General features: G+C 38.3%; 1 protein-coding gene across 1 annotated transcript in view; it reads right to left on the bottom strand.

Annotated features, from left to right (window-relative positions):
• epha6 (eph receptor A6) overlaps window positions 1-21,507 on the bottom strand; it is a 133,452-nt gene that overhangs the window by 42,409 nt on the left and 69,536 nt on the right. Inside the window, exons 4-5 of the mRNA XM_026932073.3 lie at window positions 4,330-4,485; window positions 3,500-3,835 (exon numbers count right to left, since the gene is read on the bottom strand). Of these exons, the coding sequence (XP_026787874.1) occupies window positions 3,500-3,835; window positions 4,330-4,485 (492 nt within the window). The remainder of the gene's footprint in view (window positions 1-3,499; window positions 3,836-4,329; window positions 4,486-21,507) is intronic.

The following is a 21,507-nucleotide window of genomic DNA, read 5'->3' as shown; positions in this document are numbered from 1 at the left end:
AGTCACCATCACCAACCATTGTGATGAAAGAACCTCAGCTGATAACAAGCATGTCAACAAGGCACCGATCACAAAAATAAGCCACTAAGTCAATTAAAGCTTGCCATAATTTTATGACAGTTTATGACAAAAAGCACAGCTTGTGGTGGCCTAATAATTTACTAAGATGTTACTTTGTGTTTTTCCTTTAATTTCTCACCTGTCAGTATGTATTCTGCAGCAGAATAAAGGCCATATCAACCACCTGAACTCACAGGAACTTTCTGCAAACTAACTACAAACTTGTCTTTCGAGCACAATCTGTGTCTTCCTGAATGTGAGTCAATTACAGCACCTGGTCGCTGTTGGTATGTATATCTTTTATTTTTCATTGCTCTTTGTGCTCCATTGATCTCATTGAGTTTGGAAGCATTCACTCTGGTGCCTCACCTCTAGGTTCCCTCAAGGCCACCCTGTAGTGTACTTGTGCTTGCTAGAGGTGATGGTCTACCTGGCCCTGCAGCTCCACAGGAAGATGTTCATGCCACTGGTGAATGGCGGCACTGCTAGCATGTGGATTATATGTAGTATATATATATATATATATATATATATATATATATATATGAGTATGAATACAGTTGGGCGATACGACAGTGTACGCCTTACTCAGTCAATTACTTCGTCAATTGGTGAACTCTGGTGCAGATTCAGACCTGGCAAAAATGCGGACCATACAGAAAAATAGTGTAGCAAAACACGCAGTGTATGTCTGTAGTTTGTAGTTTAGCAACTCCAGATTTCTAAACATGACCCAGCATGGCTTCTGTTCATCAATCCAGAGACTAGCTACAGGGATATAGACATTCGGTTTTTTTTTTACAGATTTATAGTTTTTTTTTTATTTGATTCATCTCCCCAGTCTTGTGAAAAAAGACAGAAAAATCGATGACAAAAACACTAGACAGAAGTAGGCATTTATGAATCCATGGCGCTAACAGTTCTGCCAATGTAGTAACGTGAAACAAAACATATTGTCTTAAATATAGCTATGAATGAAAAATTAATGGTTAAGCATTAAAAGGTAACTACTGACATCATTAAGTCATGTTACTTGAATTTCTAGACCTTTTGTAAGAAAAGAATTTTTTGAAACAGGACCTTCACGAACTTTAGTTGAAAACCCTTAGCCTAGAGATTTGGCGCTACCGTTTGTACCGTGGTAGCCAGGCAGATCTCAGTACTATACTCTGAGCTGCCACAAAACAGTGCTCCTTATTCTACCAGGCAGAAGTGCTTTATATAATCTCCATGTGAGAGCTATGAGGAAGTGTGGCAGACAAGAACAAGATTTCATACCTCTTACCAACCAAGCAGAAAAATATTCTGCTATATATTATAAGCTTTCTGTTTGACGTTCATAGCTGGAGGTGAAGGCACAAACAACTTTTTTTTTCTTTACCACCTTCAAATGAAACACTCTAGGCAGTATTATGCAAAAAAGCAAAGACAATATGTGAAAAATCCCATGATCCAGCAGTGACAAGGTGAAATAATCATCTCAGATATAAAAGACTTTGTCTGAGTCTTTTGCCAGAGGCACTTCCTGTGACAAATAAATTATAGAGATGAAAGGATATAATATATGCAATTATATTATATATTTGTGAAGACATGTTGAAAAGTAGGGGTTTAGGGAATTAGTCAAAAACTCTCAATCCAATTATGTTATGCCAAACTGCAAGCACTTTAGTGAAGCTGAAATGTCCATGGTTATAGGCAGAATGCTGATGCACAGTTCTTTCTGTTGGATTCCACGCAACAATTACAGATCTGTTGATGAGGCAAACTGTGCAAGCTTATATGAGCTCGAGTTCACTCCAAGTTCATTCTCCCATGGTTATCCTGCTGTATAAATCAGTTTAATACTGAATTAAAATCATGATATACTTTTACCTTCAGGTCAGCCAACCCTACAGCTACAGTTTTTGGACAACTTATAACAATTTCTGTGTTTTGTCTGTGTTTGCTTTTTTTCTTGGGTTTTGTTGCTTTGTCTTTGAATTGCAAAAGCGGAGTTACTGCTACCACTAAGTTAATTATTTTCCTATAACAGTGCATCCTAAAGTGTTAGGACTGCCAGGGATTGCCAACAACTGCAATTTATACATTATTAATGAACGAAACTTGATGACTTTAATCATTTCTAGATACAGTGTAGTGGAACATCTGCAAAACAAGTTAGTTCCTATTCTCACTTATGTTATAGCAGCTGTAAACATTCATCCCCTCCTTTTTTTCTCCATGTTTGAAGTAAAAAAAACAAAAAAAATGCAGTTATGTCATGTTACTCTGTCCTGAAGACTCCCATGGTGGAAAACTTACTGATTTTACAAAGCACTGACACTGGAGACTCCTTCCTTAAATGTTAAATAAACATCTCCTTACAGAAAACTTCATCATAACTATTATTTGTTTTGCTTTGTTAAATAACAACAATCTGTTTATGATTTACAGGTTTAGATTACATGAAGTGTCCACATTACAAGTCCCTGTGAACGAGCTCTTTCTATATAAACGATAATGTATTAGAATGAACGTGTTAATATAAACCTATCACTAAAATTACATCTAGAACTACTGCTAGAGCTGCTGTTATGGAAAAGTAATCAACATCTTCAGATTTGAGAATTAAACGGTGATGTCATATAAAGAAAGTTATAAAGACTGTATGCTAGATAACTACTTTTCATTAAAATGTTTACAGTTATAATGCCTTCATATGGCTAACTACACTATCAGATATAAGACTGGCATATAAGACTGGCATAACCTCCCCTAGCTAATTAGACAAAAACCCGACAGCGATGCTACACTGATGTTCACAGGAAAACCTTGATTCTTATACCACTTCTGTAATAGTGAAGAGACTATGATAAAGGTAGCAGATACTGCCTCAGAGTTGGGACTACTTGAATTGCAGAAGTGACCCTGAAATCATATTTGATGCTTCAGAGTTGTTTACACCTGTCCTTTAGCGTTAAGACCACCATCTGGGAAAAAAAATACAAAAAATAGTTTTGCAGATATTCCCATTTTAATTTTATAGTTCAACACTTTCGGGAAAACGATTACATTTTTTTTCCTCCAAATCAAATAATTACGCAAACAGCAGCTGAAAAAAGCTCTCATTAAACACTTCATTGTTCTTCCCTTTATTTGGCTCGTTCGCTAAGCTACCCGAGTGTGTTTAAATCGGGTGGGGGTGTGGCACATCTCATAGCGTTATTGTGTAAAAGGAAATACTGTATGTTGAAATACAGAATCAAATCAATGTTCTCAAGCTGTTTCATGTGTATTTCCTTGCCACTCATAACCAGCAGATTAATCCACACGGAGGAATGAGCAGAAATGCTTGCAATAACATGTTCCTACCACAGAGGGCTCCAAATCCCCAAATCCTTAAAAGTTACATCCTGCTGCTTTAACCACTGAACCACTGAAGCTGAAATACACTCACCAGCCTGCGCGGTGCTGATAGTGATGTTGGCCATCTGTCTCTCTGCTCGTCCCATTCCCGACACGCCGTTAACCGCCTCTATCTGGAACGTGTAGTTAGCGTTGGCCACAAAGTCCTGCACGGCCACTGAGGTGCGCGTCAGGCCCATGGCCGGCGGCACGAAGCGCACGTCGCTGTCGCACGGTTGGCAGGCCTGGCCCTCGACACTACAGCGCTGGCACAGGACGTTGTAGGTTACGTCCTTCCGGCCGCCCGTGTCGCTGGGTGGAGCCCACTGCAGGAACAGGGCCGTCTCATTCATGATGTACACCACGTTACGCGGAGGTGAGGGCGGTCCTGAGCAATAAAAAGGGGCTGGTAAGTATTTAAGTTAAAAATTCATATTGTGAAAATTTTAAGGCCTAGCACTAATAAATGATAACGAACGGCATTTTGCTTAGATTTAATAACGACTGTCTCTTTCACTGTCTCCAGAAGTATTTACATGCAAAAATGGTAAAAATTAATATATACTGTATATAAAGTAAATAACTTTCAGCAAATACTGTGTTTTGTAGTTATAAAAAGTGCAATATTTTGTGCAAAATACTAGTTTCAAAATTATTAGCACCCATAATCTCAAACATATATTTTTCTATATAAGTCTCAATAATCAGTTGAAAAAAAAAAAGACAACACAAAGGGAGAAAGCAGGGTGAAGCAAGGACAAGAGACAGAACGATTATAACATAAAAGAACAGAAGTATAATTCTGAGTAGCATGAGCCTATGCACTGAAAAGTGCAATAACAGAGTCTAGACAGATGATTAGATAAATAGAGGTGGACTGACGTGTGCAGGCGGTGCTCGGCGGGTCTTTGCCCGCTCTGTAGTAGCCTTTCTCGCAGTGGCACAGCGCCGACGCCTCCGAGTGGCTGAAACTGTGAGGAGGGCACTTAGAGCACTTGATGTTCCCTGCGAAGGCCTTGTAGAATCCAGCTTTACAGGCTGCGAACACAAACAGTGGGGAGAAAAAAAACCCAGATGAGAGGATGTGCTTCATTAAATGCTAAATGCTTGTATATGACTTATGTTACAGTATTCGCTGTGCTGCTGCTGTGACGCCAAACCTCAACGGTGTTTTGATAAATAGCTGTTCGGAGACGTGCAGATCAGGAACTGCATTCTTAAAATAAAGGGCTCTGAGTAAACAGAATCAATACCTTTTGCTGACGTACAGAATTTAAACAGAGATGACCGTATACCTCTAATGCGTCACTTCTGGAAAAGTGAGTTATTTGTATTAGACTGGAAATGACCTGCGTGCAGTTCACGCCTCCGAGGTTGCCAGGTTTCAGGTTCAGACCATCGCTTTTAAAACAAGTGCTTGCCTTTAGGTCTGATGTAGCACTAAAAACAGAGATAATAATAATTCAGTTTGTAATAACACACTGATGTAAAAATCTGACCCTGGAGAGAAGTTCTGTTTGAGCTGGTTTTGTGGTTTCTTCAGGGCTTTGTAAAAGTGTGGATGATTCCATTCATACTAGATGACGTTACACTGCCACGGTATCCAATGATGTTTACTCTGATTATAATCCAAACCCGGCCAACCGTTAAAACACCAATACGCCCAAAGAGCAGAACTTTTCTCCCAAACAAAAAATAAGCAGATGAGTCAATAAACAAATGAATCTACAATGATTGGCTGATGTTAACCGACAATGCCTGCAAGCTCCACCCCCTTTCCCCTCTTGCTTTCTGTCAAGGTAAATGGAGAAAATTTTGAGTCCTTTAATGTGAAATAAATAAATAAAATCTATCAACGTGTTCAACTTAGCTAACATCAGACAAGTATAAGGTTAACATCAGTTAATTATATTTATTAGGGATGCCAGTGATCAGAAAATTTGGCAATAAAAAGGGATGAAAACTTCAACATAAAAGGTTTAATAAGACTATAATGAAGTGCAATGATCATTACAAAGTTAATATTAAAAGCGATGATCATTACAAAGTGATTTTTATCTTTTTTTTTTTTTTTTTTACAAGCACTCTCTGGCGCTGTTCTGTGACGGTCAGCTCTCAGACGCACTCAAACACTTTCAGCAGCAGCAGAACAGTAAATATTGGTGGCCACTTGGCCATAATATAGCCCTTTATCAACTATTATTGCTTTGAAAGCAATATTTGTTTTCTTTTTGCAGTTTTGCTCTGTGTTCATCATTGATTTTTAAGTATTAGGTTTAAAGAAAAAGGGGAAAAAAAAAATTCTGAATAGCTTCAAAACATCAAACTGCAAGTATGATCTTGAGCAGAAGCTGACCAATTAAAATAGCAACAACAGCATCCAAATCACTCCCAGCAAAATGTTCAAGAAAAAAGTCACTCAATCAAATGCGTACACACTAAAGCAAGTTCGCTTAAAAATGCTTTGAACTGACGCCTAAATGCTTCCTCTGAGCCTTATTATCTCTGTGTAATCCTGGCCTGAAGCTTTTGACATGATGAGAAGGGCTGTATATTTAGTATCTCTAAGTGCTTACTGTGTTTTTTTTAAACCTTATTAGAAGATCAAAGCTGCAGGATAGTACTGACTTTCCTCCATCAAAACACACACAGCGCTCAAATACATTTCCAGCTCATGGCAGTTTTTCCTGTAATAACTGACTTGCTCATGAGAATCCTGTCAAAGCCAACAACAACAACAACCACAACTACAACCATAACAACAGCAACTACAACAACCACAACTACTACTACTATCAGCTACAACAATAACAACAGCAACTACAACAACCACAACTACTACTACTATCAGCTACAAATATAACAACAGCAACTACAACAACCACAACTACTACTACTATCAGCTACAAATATAACAACAGCAACTACAACAACCACAACTACTACTACTATCAGCTACAACAATAACAACAGCAACTACAACAACCACAACTACTACTACTATCAGCTACAAATATAACAACAGCAACTACAACAACCACAACTACTACTACTATCAGCTACAACAATAACAACAGCAACTACAACAACCACAACTACTACTACTATCACCTACAACTATAACAACAGCAACTACAACTACAGCAAAAACAACAACTACTACTCCTATATCAGCTACGACACCACGTACTTATACTACTACAACCACAAGAACCACAACTACTACTACTACTACTATCAGCTACAACAACAACAGCAACTACATCAACTACACCTACAGCAAAAACAACAACAACAGCAACTACTACTACATCAGCTACAACACCAGGTACTACTACTGCAACCACAAGCAACCAACAACATTTCCAGGTCATAGTATTTTCTTTTTCCTGTAAAAATTGATTTAATGAGAATCCTGCCAAAGACAACAACCAAAACTACAACTACTACAGCAATCACAACAACTATTACAACAATAACAACTACTAACAACTACTACATTTACTACTACAACTACGTCAACTACTACAAAAAAACAACCACAGCTGCAACAACTAAAACAAGTACTACTACAACCACAACAACAAGAAGTACTACTACAACTACAACTACACCTACAACAACAACTACAACAAGTACTACTACAACCACAACAACAAGAAGTACTACTACAACTACAACTACACCTACAACAACAACTACAACAAGTACTACTACAACCACAACAACAACGAGTACTACTACAACCACAATGACTACACCTACAACAACAACTACAACAAGTACTACTACAACCACAACGACTACACTTACAACAACAACTACAACAAGTACTACTACAACCACAATGATTACACTTACAACAACAACTACAACAAGTACTACTACAACCACATCAACTACACCTACAACAACAACTACAACAAGTACTACTACAACCACAACAACAACACCAACAACAAGTACTACTACAACCACAACAACCACACCTACTACAACAACTACAACCACAAAACATATGCCAACAGAAGCATATTTGCTGTTTCAGTGCTGATAATTGCATAAGGAACATTTTCTAATTTAAACAGGCACTGGCGCTGGAGACTTGGAGAGCTACTTCAACTTTTATTTCTTTTTCTTTTTCCATCATCACAGTATGTTCCACAAGCAGCACCAGATGTATATCATTAAGCCTCATTAATTTATCTTCGCATTTCAGCAGGCTTTCTGACAAATTGTGCTTCGGTTTTGACACGGCTGCATTATGAGCGCGGGGTGGCAGGTGGTAGTCACGTCTCAGTCTGTTTGAAACAAACAACTTGGAAGTGACATTTTGCATACTCTGTCTCAAAACACGTACGCAAAGAAAACGTATATGCAGACCTCTGTGCCAAACACGCTAACCGTCTTCAGTGGACTTTTTCAACTGTGTCAACATTAAAGTCATCGATTTCCTAACTTTTTCTCTCTCTGACTCTGAACTTATCGAGTTGTGCCAAACCAAAAATAAAATGAAACAAATATACAATTGCAAGATCACCAAGAAATACATCCTGACAACGTAAAAACGATGTTGCAAATACAAATCATAACATAAAAGAAATCAGTTTGCTACAATTACTGCTTTTTCTTTTTTGATTTATTGAGCAATAGGCCAGTGAATGTTTTCATGGAATTCTGACTTTGGCCATGTTTCCCTTCAGTGGATGGATTTTATTGGTTGATTGCAACATGGATTATTAAATGTCCGTTAGCCACGCCCACTCACAAAGCATCCACCAATCTGAACCTTGGGCTGGAGGAGCTTCTGATACCTTGTGTAAGGTTGAAATCTGATTGGTTCTCTGCACTTCCTTGCACCAATTTCCAACAAATAAACAAACATTTGAACACTGGAAACAATAAAAAATTGTTGTAGAAAAAAAACTGTCTTTAAAAGATACCAGAGTAAATCAGATAATCTCACGTTTGCTAGCAGACTCAAATTTCAGCTAGTTACATTACACAAGTACTTATAAATATACAATACGATTGGTTTATAATCTTGTGCAATCGAGTGCAGGTAAACGTTTATTTACAGTGACAAAAGGTGTAACACAAAGATGAGGAAACATGAACGAGGAACAACTAGGCTAGACAACAAAATGAACATAACAATCATACAGGTTACAATGACTAAAGATTGAAAAGGAGTGCTATACAAGGCATGACTTAAATACTCATGCTAATTAGACAACAATGTGTCATGTGACACGGTGCTCGTGGTCAATCTGACACGGTGCTCGTGGTCATGTGACACGGTGCTCATGGTCATGTGACACGGTGCGTGCAGTGAGCATGTGACGTGAAATGGCCTGTGGTTGCCGTAGTCTGGCATCGTATCAGCGCTAACATGACTGTGTCTCTGTTCCCATCCAGTTGTGTAAACTTTTACACAGCAATGTGGAGTTGTATTCATTTTAATCTGAATCTGATGAAGCCACCAAAACGTGAATTGAAGCTCTGGGTGTTTATTAAAAAATAATTTTGCATGATGAATAAACTCTGCATACAATTTGAAAATAAAGTCGAAAAAAAAAATTAATCCCAATCGTAAAACCACACAACTGTCACGTCTTTAGTCATTAAATGGCTAGATCTTTTGTGTGATTTAATTCTTCTCGTTCATATTCACAGCATCTATTTTTACTTTGTATTCTTCATATTTTTCTCGTGAATCTTAAAACTTTTGACACAAAACGTACTCCATATAAACTCTCCCTGTATCAGCTCCATCTGCATTGTGGGAGACATGTTAGCATTCTGTCCTATCTATTTGCAGATTTATTGCTCCGCTCTGTGCTTCTCCGGCATCTGTTTTTATCGGCCTGGGCGTTTGGCTGCGCTCCTGAATCCGCGTTTCTCCGCCCACCTGACCAAAGCTGATGCTCTGTTTATTCCTCTCTTGTAAACAAAGTAAACTTTAGTTTATAGAGACGGACGATGCGGAAAGGGAGGGAAGTTAAGTGCAGCCGTAAAGAGGCCACTAAAGCGGCTGCACCGTGATGAAGTGTGGCTTTACTGTTAGGCGACAGTTTTACGTTTAACGTCACGTTTATTATTAGGCGGAGTACAATTACCTTTAGCGGCTAGTGGAATATTTACTGGGCAATTATTTCCATCAGTACTAGTAGTATTAACAGGAAGAGTCACATCAACGCTAAGAGGTACATATCATATTTATGAGACGTAGAGATGATCAGGTGGGGTGTCAGAGGTGTTATGTGTCACTAGATGAAGAGCGGTGATTGCGAGAGCGGTACGATTCTGCAGCATTTGCCCAGCAGTCCTACAGGCAAACACACTGCAGAATGGCCCCGCTCTCGACACCAAAGCAGCCGGTGGAAAGCACGGGAAGAGTCCGCTGACGCAGTGCAGAAGTGATTCGCACCTGGGGAATTAGCTCATCTTTCATTCGCTGCAGTTCTGATATGTATTTAAAAAAAAAAAAAAAAAGAATACCAAACACTTTCAAGCTATAACCTTCAGTTACCCTGTGCTAATTTCAGCATTAATTTGAGTAGCTTCTTTCCACTTATGCTAACTTAATAGTCTCACTTCACACTCTGGAATCTAATGTCTAATGGAAATAAGCCGACTGAGCGGGAAGTTTAATTCCACCACAACGCCACTTGATCAAAGTTGTTCTGTCCAACTTCGCGAGTGCTGAGTGCTCAGCGCTCTTAAAAGCCAATCAAAGAATCCGGTTTAATGGACTTTGTAAAAAAAAAAAAAAAAAAAAAAAGAGCTAACCCAATATAACTACAAAGTTTCTCCTTCTTAACACACACACACACACACACACACACACACAAAAGACTTCCCTAGATATAAGACGTAAGGTAATGTCTACTAACATATAATGAAGGAGGTGTGTATCTGCTTTCCTTTTCTTGACTGTGCATTAAGTACATTTATAAAAAAAAAAAAATAAAAAGACACATAGACTGACTAGGAAAAATGATGTATGTGGTGAGATAGCTCACTTATAACACAACGCCTTTAATGTAGCTATGAGACGGCTCTCCTGGGCCGGACATGAAGCTATGGATTTCAAACCTGATTATTGTTGCTGTTTGTGTGATGTAATCCAGCAAGTTCTTCAAAGTTGGAGCAACTTACAAAGTATAAAGTTTACACAGACGTACGATTTCTGATCAGAGACGTCTTGTGAAGTTCGGTGGAAACTTCGGGCTAAATATCTGATACAAAAGCAACCGTCACACCATTTGAGTGGTGAAAGTCATTTCTGGTGACAGGCTGCAGATTTAAAGCGTCGCTCTTTCTCTCTCGCTCTGTATGCAATCATCATCCTGTTTTCGACTTAGCCTCTGACAGGAGGACAAGGGAGGAACGTCTCCGCCTCCTTTTTCTCACACATTCTGTCTTTATTTCTCTCATCTTCCGTCTGGGCGTTTGACAGTTCTGGGGCGGGTGGACACAGCCAGGCAGGATGAGTGGGAGAGGAGAGCATAAAGCCTATAGGAGATGCGCTAACATTAACATAGCGCATCATGGGACCGCCTCCTGAACATGCTCTGCTTGACGTGAAATGGTGGAAGCTATTGGCTAACCAAAGGAATGCAAGTTCAGCAACAAAGAGATAAACGTGTTAATAAAGACATGATGTGGAGAGCGTTAATACGCCTGATGGGCTGTTAGATTCCCACCTGGTTTCAGTCTAATGCAAAGAATGAGCAGTTTCCTACAAAAAATGAGTAATTGAAGGATATCATTTTTCTTATGGCTGACTGCAACATTCAGAAAATTATAAATTGTCACATAACTGAATTCCTTTGTTAAATGCAGGAGACTGGCAGAGCAGGGTTGCCAGATCTGTATAAAAAACACAATCTAATATTAAAAAATGTACAGTATTTTCTCCGCATAGCTCTTGGTCTTAAAACAGCTCCATATACTCTGATAAATAGATAGATAAATGAATAAACAAACAAACAAACAAATAAATAAATAAAAAGTATCTATACAAATTATAGATTTCCATACACACAAATACATTCACACACTAATGTACAGAGCTAGAGGATGTTTTAATATAGATTTATTCCACAGTGCTGGTGAATTCTCAAATCTGATTGGTCAGAAGGTGTTGATTCATTTTCTCCAACAGCAGCTCTGACAGTAAGTATATTAATACACTTGTTCAAATACGTTACCGTTACTATGGTAACAGCTAACAGGGACTGGTATGGAGGACCCTCCATGTAGTCTAATGACAGTAATATACATGATTAAAGAGTGTGTTGTGTTTAATGAAGAAAAAGATGTAGTTTTCTGTAAGAGGACGTTTATATAACATTTATGGAAGGAGTCTCCAGTGTCAGTGCTTTCTACCAGAACGTTTTCCACCACAGGAAAGTCTTCAGGACAGAGGAGTTTACATATTTCCTGTTTCTTGCTAATATGACAAGCTGCGTTTTTTTTTTTTCTTTTTTCTTATCAACTTCAAGTCAAAGATGTTAATGAACTTTAATGTGGTTCCCATGGCAACAAAGCATCATGTGCCTATGTTTAGTTTTAGTTTCTATTTTTGTCCTGCCTCTAACCTTGTGATTGGTTTCTACCTTACTGTGTGCACCTTTTCCTTGTTTCCCCTTAATTTGTTTGTGTATATAAAAGCAGTCATCCTTTGCTCACCATGAACCCTTGTTTTTGTATTGATCCCTTTTTGTTTCTGTGTGTTTGTAATTTTTGGCAAATTGCTGTGGTGTAAGTGGAATAAAACACTTCAGGATGTGCTGTTAATGGAAACTAATCAACGACAGGAAGGTTTGATGAAGCGGCGTTACTGTTACCACTCCAAAGTTGATTATTTTCCAAAAGCAGCTCATCCAGTATTGTTTTATTTTTCTTATACAACAGCAATTTATTTATCGCTAACAATTTTTATTTCTTAAACAATGACGTCATATTTTTTATCCATTTATGGTTACCTATTCGCAGCTATAAATGTTTGCTTTTCAGGAATGTTACAGTTTAACCTTTGCATAACCTGTTAAACATTTACTAAGTGTTCTAACAAAGTTCTGTGTCAAAAACAGGTGAAAATCTTAAACCATGACTCAAGATCTAGAAAGGAGAAAGGACGAGAGACACTGACAGAAAGTGAGAGAGAGAGAGACTGAGTGAGTGCACGAAGGCAAGGAGACATGTGCGATCTTCGAGGTAAACAATTTTATCATTAACACACTGGACTGCTGGTTTAAAAAATGTAATTATGATCGGGGATGCAGTTTAAATTCTCATCCACATTTAATGGAGCGTCTCTGAGCCACTGACCCGACAGAGCTAATGCAGCCCGGGCCTCATCATCATCATCATCATCATCATCATCATCATCTTTTCATCTGTCTCACTCCCTGTCCCTCATCACGCCTCTATTTCACTCACTCACTCACTCACTTCTCCTTCTCTCTCGCTCTATACTTCTAGCTCTCACCTGTTTTCCTCTCTCTCTCTCTCTCTCTCTCTCTCTTTCTCAATCTGTCGACAGTCCATCTGAATATGGAAATATGCGTTCCAGATTGCCTCCTGCAGGATGCCGTACGCCAGCAGGGGAAATAGACCTTATGATAGTGCAATATATTAATGTGCTAAAAAGCTGGAAATAAACTCTTTAGCATTTAGGGGGGAAAACAAGGGCAAAAAAAAAAAAAAAAACACTTTTACAGAGAAAAAATAGGAACAGACAATTCAATTAAACTTTTTCAATCAGTCAATCTATCTATCTATTACGTGTTAGTGTATTTTTTTATATTTTATATTTTTATACTTATTTAATTTCTTTTTATTTATTCGTTTTTATTCAGTCGAGGGTCCTGCTGATTCGATTCCACTAATTTGCCGTTATTTTTCTATCCTCCATTTCACATACTGAATCTCTGAGCAGTTGCCCTGAATGTTAATCACAGCTGTCAGTTAGCATTTAACTGGAAGACACACTGAACGAAGACAGTGACATATTGCAGGGGAATTGCACATCCTGCCGCTGTGTGTATTTTCTAAAATAAATAGGCTCCTTTTTTTTTAATACCTCCAGTGGCAATTTCACTAGCAATTGGCTTCTCCATGAAAAAAACAAAACAAAAAACATTTAAATCCAGAGCCAGGCTTTGAAATGTGTTAGCTGGCATTATTCAATTTGAAGGCAAGCCTATACTTAAATGTATAATGGAGAAAGTAGTATATGGAAGTGCAGAGCCTCGAGAGGAACAGCAGTAAAACGTGCACTACGCTTCGCACTCGGAGGCGTGTATCTGAGGAAGCTCTACGTGATGCGGAATTGTGGGCTGCTGATGTGTCTTTTATATCAAGTTGCATAAAAATTTAACTTCATATAAAACACAAATTTAATAAAAATAGTGTTTTTTCCAACAACCGCTGCTGGCAACAAGAGTCATGAAGCTGAAGGTTCATTTCTTTATGATAAACGCCTTGATTCATTTGAATTATCATTATATTCTCACTTCATTACTGTAACTCCATTACTTTAGGGCCGTTATGACATTTTCACAGCATGATAACCTTTTTCGAAAAATATCACACATTCCCTTTAGTAAAATGAACGTTAATGTGGTTCCCATGGCAACAAAGTATCAAGTGATTATGTTTAGTTTTAGTTTCTATTTTTGTCCCGCCTCTAACCTTGTCTTGTGATTGGTTTCTACCTTACTGTGTGCACCTTTTCCTTGTTTGTGTATAGAAAAGCAGTGTCATGCTTTGTTCGTCATGAACCCTTGTTGTTGTATTGATCCTTCCGTGTGTTTGTGCTTCCTGGTATAACCATGATTCTTGGATTCGCTCTAACAAACTTAACTCCAAACTCACCCACTTGCCTCTCTCACTACTTTATCTTAGCTGATCCACCTACTAGCATGTTTCTGGGCTGTTGGAGGAAACCAGGAAACCATGGACATTCAGGAAGGCATGGAGAGAACATGAAACTCCACACAGATCGTAACCTGAGCTCAGGATCGAACGGGGAAAGCTGGAGCTGTGGAGCTACCTGCTGTCCCACTGTGCTACCCCATGCAGGTTCAATGAATTTTTAATATGAAACATGCATTTCACATTTTAGCCTTTTTATTGTGTGGGTGAAGGTCTGAAAATACAAGATTGCAAAGCAAAACAAAATCCAAATGATTTGCTCACGTTTAAATTGTTAGTTTTTCTTGCATTTACAAGGTTGGCGTGCAGAATTGTGAGAATGTTCATACTTTCTGTGTTTAATCTGTGCAAAGATGGTAAAAGCGGTCAAGAAATAGAGGTTTCAGCACCCGCAAAATTTGATCAGTTTTGAAAGAGGGTTCTCTGCCTTGAGGCGGTTAAAAGCCCTGGAGATGTTTTTCCAGTCTTCAGCTGTCCAGATTCAGTGAGTCTATGCAACTCTAGCCTCAGATTCCTGTTCTTGGCTAACAGAACTGGAGCCTGATGTGGTCTTCGGCTGTTGCTGCCTATCCAAATAATGTTCGACGTATTGTGCATTCTGAGATGCTTTTCTGCTCACCAAGGTTGTAAAGAGTTGTTATTTGAGTTACCGTATACTTCCTGTCAGCTTGAACCAGTCTCCTGATCTCTCTCATCAACACGGTGTTTCAGCCTGAAGATCTGCCGCTCACTGGATGTTCTGCGTAAACTCTAGAGACTGTTGTGTGTGTGTGTGTGTGATGATCTCAGGAGATCAGCAGTTTCTAAAATACTCAAACTAACCAATCTGGCACCAACAAGAAGGTAGAATTTTCTGGGAGGAGAAACCTAAGGAAACCCATGTAGACATGGGGAGAACGTGTGAAACTGAAAAAAAAAGAGCGCCCAAATAAACACTTTCTTAGTAACCTCTTATATCTCATATTTACGAGCCCCTAAAATTGTTGTTGTTTAAGAAATCAACTTGCTTCTATACTTTTCATTACATAGCTACACTCGAATTAGCGCAACTCCAACAGATCCGGGCATCTCTTCTTTTTTCTGTTATTTACTTGAATGCAAAGCATTTTCTTTTAAAGACGTCCACACAGTGTGGTTCTTTAACTGGTCTCAAAATGCAAACGTTGCATCGGTAGTGTTTATCCTCCAACGGCCATTGAACATTCATCAGTTCTCTCTCTCTCTCTCTACAATTTTGTCTCTTTCTCTTTCCTTTCATCCCTCCACCCAGCCATTAAAATTAAAGCCGTCGCTGTCAGCGCTCCCCTGGACGCACGCTGTTCCTCCTCGCTCGGCAGAATTATAGAAAGGCAAAACAAAGTTAATGAATTCTTAATGAGCAAGAGCGAGAGAGAGAGAGAAAGAGAGAGAGAGAGGAGCAAAACTGCCTTCCACTTGATTGATGATCGTCAGAGTGTTTTCAATAATCCAGGCCTGTGGGCTTTATTCACTACAATTTAAACCCTGGTCTCAGGTAGCGTCTTAGACAGAATAGATACCACTCAGGTGGGGGAGGGGCATGATATGATAATATCACAATACTTAAAAACATTTTTTGTTCAAAAACTATTACAACAACATTTATTTATTTCTGTTACAAAGCGCTGACACTGGAGACTCCTTCCAAAAAAATTTTAAATAAACGTCTCCTTACAAAGAACTTCATCAAATCAACAATTACAAACATTTTTGTTCATGTTTATGTGCGTCGGCTGTCCACATCCTTGTGAAAGATGTTACTATAGAATGGATAACATATTAGATCGAACGCTTTAATATAAACCTGTGAGTTTAATTACAGCCGGAACTACTGTCAGAGCCGCTGTTATAGAAAATTAATCGACACCTTCTGACCAATATAACTAGCTCCTAAGTAGCTACTTTATCAAGAGAATTTTATAATACAACACAGAAAAGGAAACCTACAAATCTATGAAAGGTTTTTGGTTTCTACCAAATATTATTTAATCCACTTACAGTCTAAAAACTAGGTGTTTTCTGGTAGTTTATTCAAAATATGTATATTGAGTGTCAATTTTGAGGGACATTTAGTTGAGCTGGAGAAACTGACACACATCGTAGCATGCTAACAGATTTGACTTTGAACTGTGAGGTGCTAAAGTGTTAAATTCCTAACCTCAAGCTTTCTGCAGTCCTCTACACGCTGCCTTGCTCTGCTGAACACACCAGGTTGTGCCAAGAAGCCAAACTCAGCCTGGACCTTAACAATCACCTCCAATTAGCCTGTTTCTGGCAGATGCTAACCCCTGGCCTGGTGCTAACAGCGCTAGACCGCAGAGACGCTGCACTAAGGTGCAGAGCTGACCGCTCCGATGCCCTTAATGAACATCTATGGGCCTTAATGAACCCCTCCACACACAAATATACACACGCACACACACACACACACACACAGGCTTTCAGTCATTTAGATTTAATTAGTATTTGGGGTGCAGTTGAATCAAGGTTCACTTATAGAGTGGAACAGATAATTGTGAATGATGGTGCTGTGCTCTGGGCCGCCCCTTGAAGTTTGTGTGCTGCTCACCACTTTAAATGGGCCATTAGGACAGCACCTATTAGCATAACGTTATACAAGATAAACAGCACTTGGTGTGCTAATGTGTGGTAAAATGTGCTAACGTTATGCATACACGTATGTATATATATATATATATATATATATATATATATATATATATATATATATATATATATATATATATGTATATATGTATACAGCATATATACATACTGTATATAACAACAATATTATAATAAATCATATTATATAGTTTTCTGCAACATAGCAGGTGTCCTGAGTACCATACAAATCAACTATTCAGATCATTAAAAAGTCTGTGATTGGATGGTAAAATCCATTTTTGCACCAAATATTAATTTTTCCTCTTCTTAAGTATAATCGAAGTATAATTGATATAGAATAGATTTATTGTTTCTCCTCTACTAATAGCAGAATGAAACATATTATATGTAAATCAATAATATTTTTTTTTTACTATATTTACCGTTATCATTTTGAGCCAATAATTAAACGCCTGTTTTAAAAACGCAATGATTGGATTTACTATTATGTGAATATATATAAAAGCACACTTAAACTTTATTGGATTTCTGTATTAATTACGCAACTGCGAAGCATGGTGGTGGAAGCATCATGATTTGTAGCTGTATCAGCTGTATAAGCTGTATAAGTTGCATTTGTTTCCCCCAGACTGGATTATGAATGATTAATGTGTTCAGTAAAGACATCAAAAGTACTGTTGTTTACATTTTATTATTTTTGGCAGAATGTGTCTAATGCGTTTAAAAATTTATATGCATTGCATAACAGTTTGCTAGATATGAACATAAAAACCAAACACCAGAGACAGACGTTTTCAGTGGTTTTCCACATACTCATAACTGTGAAAGTCTTTTCATTCGGAGTGGTAGACTCTGAGAAAATGTTTCGTGATCAGCTTCACTGAGAATAGTGTGTGTACTGTTGGTGTGTGTTGAAGACTTGCCAACTGCGGGCTCCATAAAAAGAGCTTTTAAACCAGACATACACGACGCCAAAGCAATCTATAGCCAGACGCTCAGTGACACCGCATGACGAAAAGAGAGAAAGGAGTGAAAAGACACGCTGGCTTCGCTATACGTGTCTCAGAGAAAAACGCATAGCTTTATCTTCCCACATTGACTGGTGCATATGATTAAGAAATTAGCAGGTAAGAAGAATTAACCGTGACACTTGGGAGGCCACTGGGTAGTACATAAATAATTACAAAAAAAGTTACACTGACAAAACTGTACAGTAAAAAGAAGCTGAATATGTTATTATCTTGTTGTATTTTTTTTGCATAATTGCTAATTTTCCTGCTTATGTTCACTGTAAAATAGTTTATTCAAAATAATTAATTTGTAACTACAACAAATGCTAGATAAATTAAAAAGTTGATGGGCTTCTGAGTGGCTTAATGGTCTAAATATTTGGTCTCAATGGTCTCAATCTTTGGCAAGTTTGATTCACATCCGTCCGTCTTCCTGGAGCGACTGCTTCAGAGACAGCACCACATATTAACATACGCCCAGGAACTGGCAAAAAAAAACAAACGTAACAAACAGGCGGTGTGCGGCAGGTGGAAGGAGATTACCTGCAAATGTGGATGTGTGAAAAGAAGCATGGCAGGCATCTGAAGTCCTAGCTGGAAATCAAAAGTGCCCTCCTCTTGCTCTCTCCTAACCTCCATTCAATAGCCCTTTTCAGTCCCTGGGTTTTTTTTAATGCACATTTACAGAGCCTGCACTCTTCAGATTAAAAAGTAGAGAGTGAAAGATTGGAGACAGAAAGAACGAAAGGGAGGAAAGAGAAAGTGGTTAAAACAATCCCTGACACATACCTCTGCCAGATGGATCTGTGAGTAGGTTTCGCTTGGCAAAGCAAAGCGAATGAAAAGAACACTGATCACCTGTCCATGGTATAAGCCTGGGAATTGCACAGAACAAAATCTTGGACTACATTTAGGCCCTGATTTACCGAGATCCCAAATAACACACGCTAATTTGTGTGCTGTGGGTTATTTACAAAGAATAAGTGCATGAATTACATCAGGTGCAAATCTAGGTGTAGAGAACAATAAATATAAATTAGACTTTGTGTATTAGTTGTTCTTGATAGATAAGGCCAGTTGAGATATCTAATAGAAATAAGACTGTAGGGTCTCTGTTGAAATCCTGTTGGCAACGAATAACTAATATCTAAAATCTAATATAAAAACAGCCTTGCCACGGTAATATATCATTATAAAAAGTTAGGACGAGACAGATATTTTACAAATATTTTTCTTATGAATACAAGTTGCAAAATATCCAATGAGGATATGGGTTGTTATTTAGGTTTCTAATTAAATTATTACGTTTTATACTATGTAGATTTGTAGGTTTTTGAATTTGAGAGACTAAAATTCTGTGAAACTTGTTTAACTAAAACATTTATGCATTTATAACCATTATTTTTGGTTATCTGAGATTTTAGCCGCTAAAAATTGGTACTGATGGTCAGAAGAAATCATAGGTTTAGATGAACTCTTACTCTTTCTAATACAATACACCTTCTGCAATAAGACCGTACACAAGGAGTCGTATGTCGGATGCTCCATATTGACCCAGGCCTAATGATAAAGAAATTAAAAAGTGTTATGTATAACCGTTGCCTGTCAATCATTTTCTGTGCGGAGACGTTTCTTTAACATTTATGGAAGGAGTCTCCAGTAACAGTCAGTTATCAGTCTTCACCACAGACGGGTTTGCACTTTCCATTATCGGGGGGGGATATCATCCAATTCTCCTATATTATCACTCACATGCCTCTTTTCATCTTTCAAGAAGACAAAAAGAAGCATGCGTGTGATAATATAGGGGAATTGGATAATATAAAATTTATTAAACAAGAATAGAAAGACTCCTAGCTGGCTACAAGAAGCATTTGCAAGCTGTGATATCTGCTAAAGTGGGTGTTACAAATGATTAACTATTAATTACTATTATTATTAAGTGTTATTGATATTTACAAAAAAGTTATGTATTAAAATAGTTTGCTGCAGAGATTGTGTTTACTTTAAAAATGAACAAAATATGGGATTGGCCAGAGGTGCCAAAACTTTTGGTTACACCTGTAACTTGTTTCGTGGATGTTCCACAACATTAAACCTAACTATAAATGGACAAAACATATGAGTAGAATGAAGGCAATATGAATGAATAATTAAAGGAAGAAAGAAAGAAACAAAGAGAGAAAGAAAGAGAGAAATAAAGAAAGAAGGAATGTAATTGTTGGCAAGTTGCCATGGTATAAGAAGAACAAAGCACTATGAAGCATGCTGTTATTGGAAAATAATCAACTCTATGGTGGTAACAGTAATTTCTCGTCACCCTGTGGTTGATTATTTTCCTATAACAGCACACCGCAAGTGTTTCATTCCTTTCAATTTGTCTATGAAAACACAGTTAGTGATCATGAATAAAAGAGGCTAAACAACCAGGAAAGCAGTAACTTCAATTGCTTTGGTTGTGTGTAAAATGGCAAGTTTTTTTCTGACCTCATCTACTCCCTGTGCAGCTCCGCCCCAACTCAGACGAGCCAGCCTGCAAAACAACATTTTCTTCCCTTCTGCAGTTGACGATACATTTACGACTCAATCTGTAGCTAATAGTGAGAGGCTAATCAGGAAAAGAAGTGGACTGGAGCTTTAAAGCTGGAGGATGTTTTCTGATTCAGGAGAAGAGAGGAACGAGAGAAAATAGGGTGATGTAAAACAGGGGCAGAGGAAATGCTGGCGTACACACGAGAGATTTACAATGTGGCTCCCCCGGGGGATATCACCTGGTCTGTGAGAGAGAGAGAGAGAGAGAGAGAGCGAGAGAGAGCAAGAGACAGAGAGAGAGAGATGGATAAGAGGCGCAGAGGGGGGAAAAAAGAAAGAGAAGGTGAGAATGACATATAAATAAGGAGAATGAGAGACGGATATGGACCGAGGCAGAGAGTGAAAGAGAGCAGCGTGAATAGGGCGCAGATATAGAAAGCTGAAGGAAGAGAAGAATGCAAGTGTTTATGAGGACAGACACTGAGGGACATCGCCGAGCAACGCACACACTGAACTGGTGTCTCGACGCTGTCTTTTTCTTGTCTTTCTACTCATGAGAAAGTTTTGTGATTGCTCTTCAATAGGCTGTGTCTCACCCAGCCTCAGTTATATTTTCCTTTCTAAAAGTGCACACAAACCCAGAAATACTGTCTCTAACACACACACACACACACGCACACACACACACACACACACACACACACAAAAGCAAATCTAAAGTCGTCCTTTCAATCTTCCATCCTGGGAATTACTGTCCTACCTTTCCCAGGGAAAAAAAAAGAAATAAAAGTTCCATCACGGCAAATATTACCCATGAGACCACCAGGTCTAAGACATAGAGAGAAACAGAGCATGAGAGACAGAGACAGAGACAGATATTGTGTGTACACGTGTGTGTGTGTGTGTGTGTGTGTGTGTGGAAGAG

Source organism: Pangasianodon hypophthalmus, chromosome 26, assembly GCF_027358585.1.
Source record: "Pangasianodon hypophthalmus isolate fPanHyp1 chromosome 26, fPanHyp1.pri, whole genome shotgun sequence".
In the NCBI taxonomy this organism is placed as follows: domain Eukaryota; kingdom Metazoa; phylum Chordata; class Actinopteri; order Siluriformes; family Pangasiidae; genus Pangasianodon; species Pangasianodon hypophthalmus.
The sequence above is the reverse complement of the archived record's forward strand: the minus strand, read 5'-3'. Positions and strand labels throughout refer to the sequence as shown.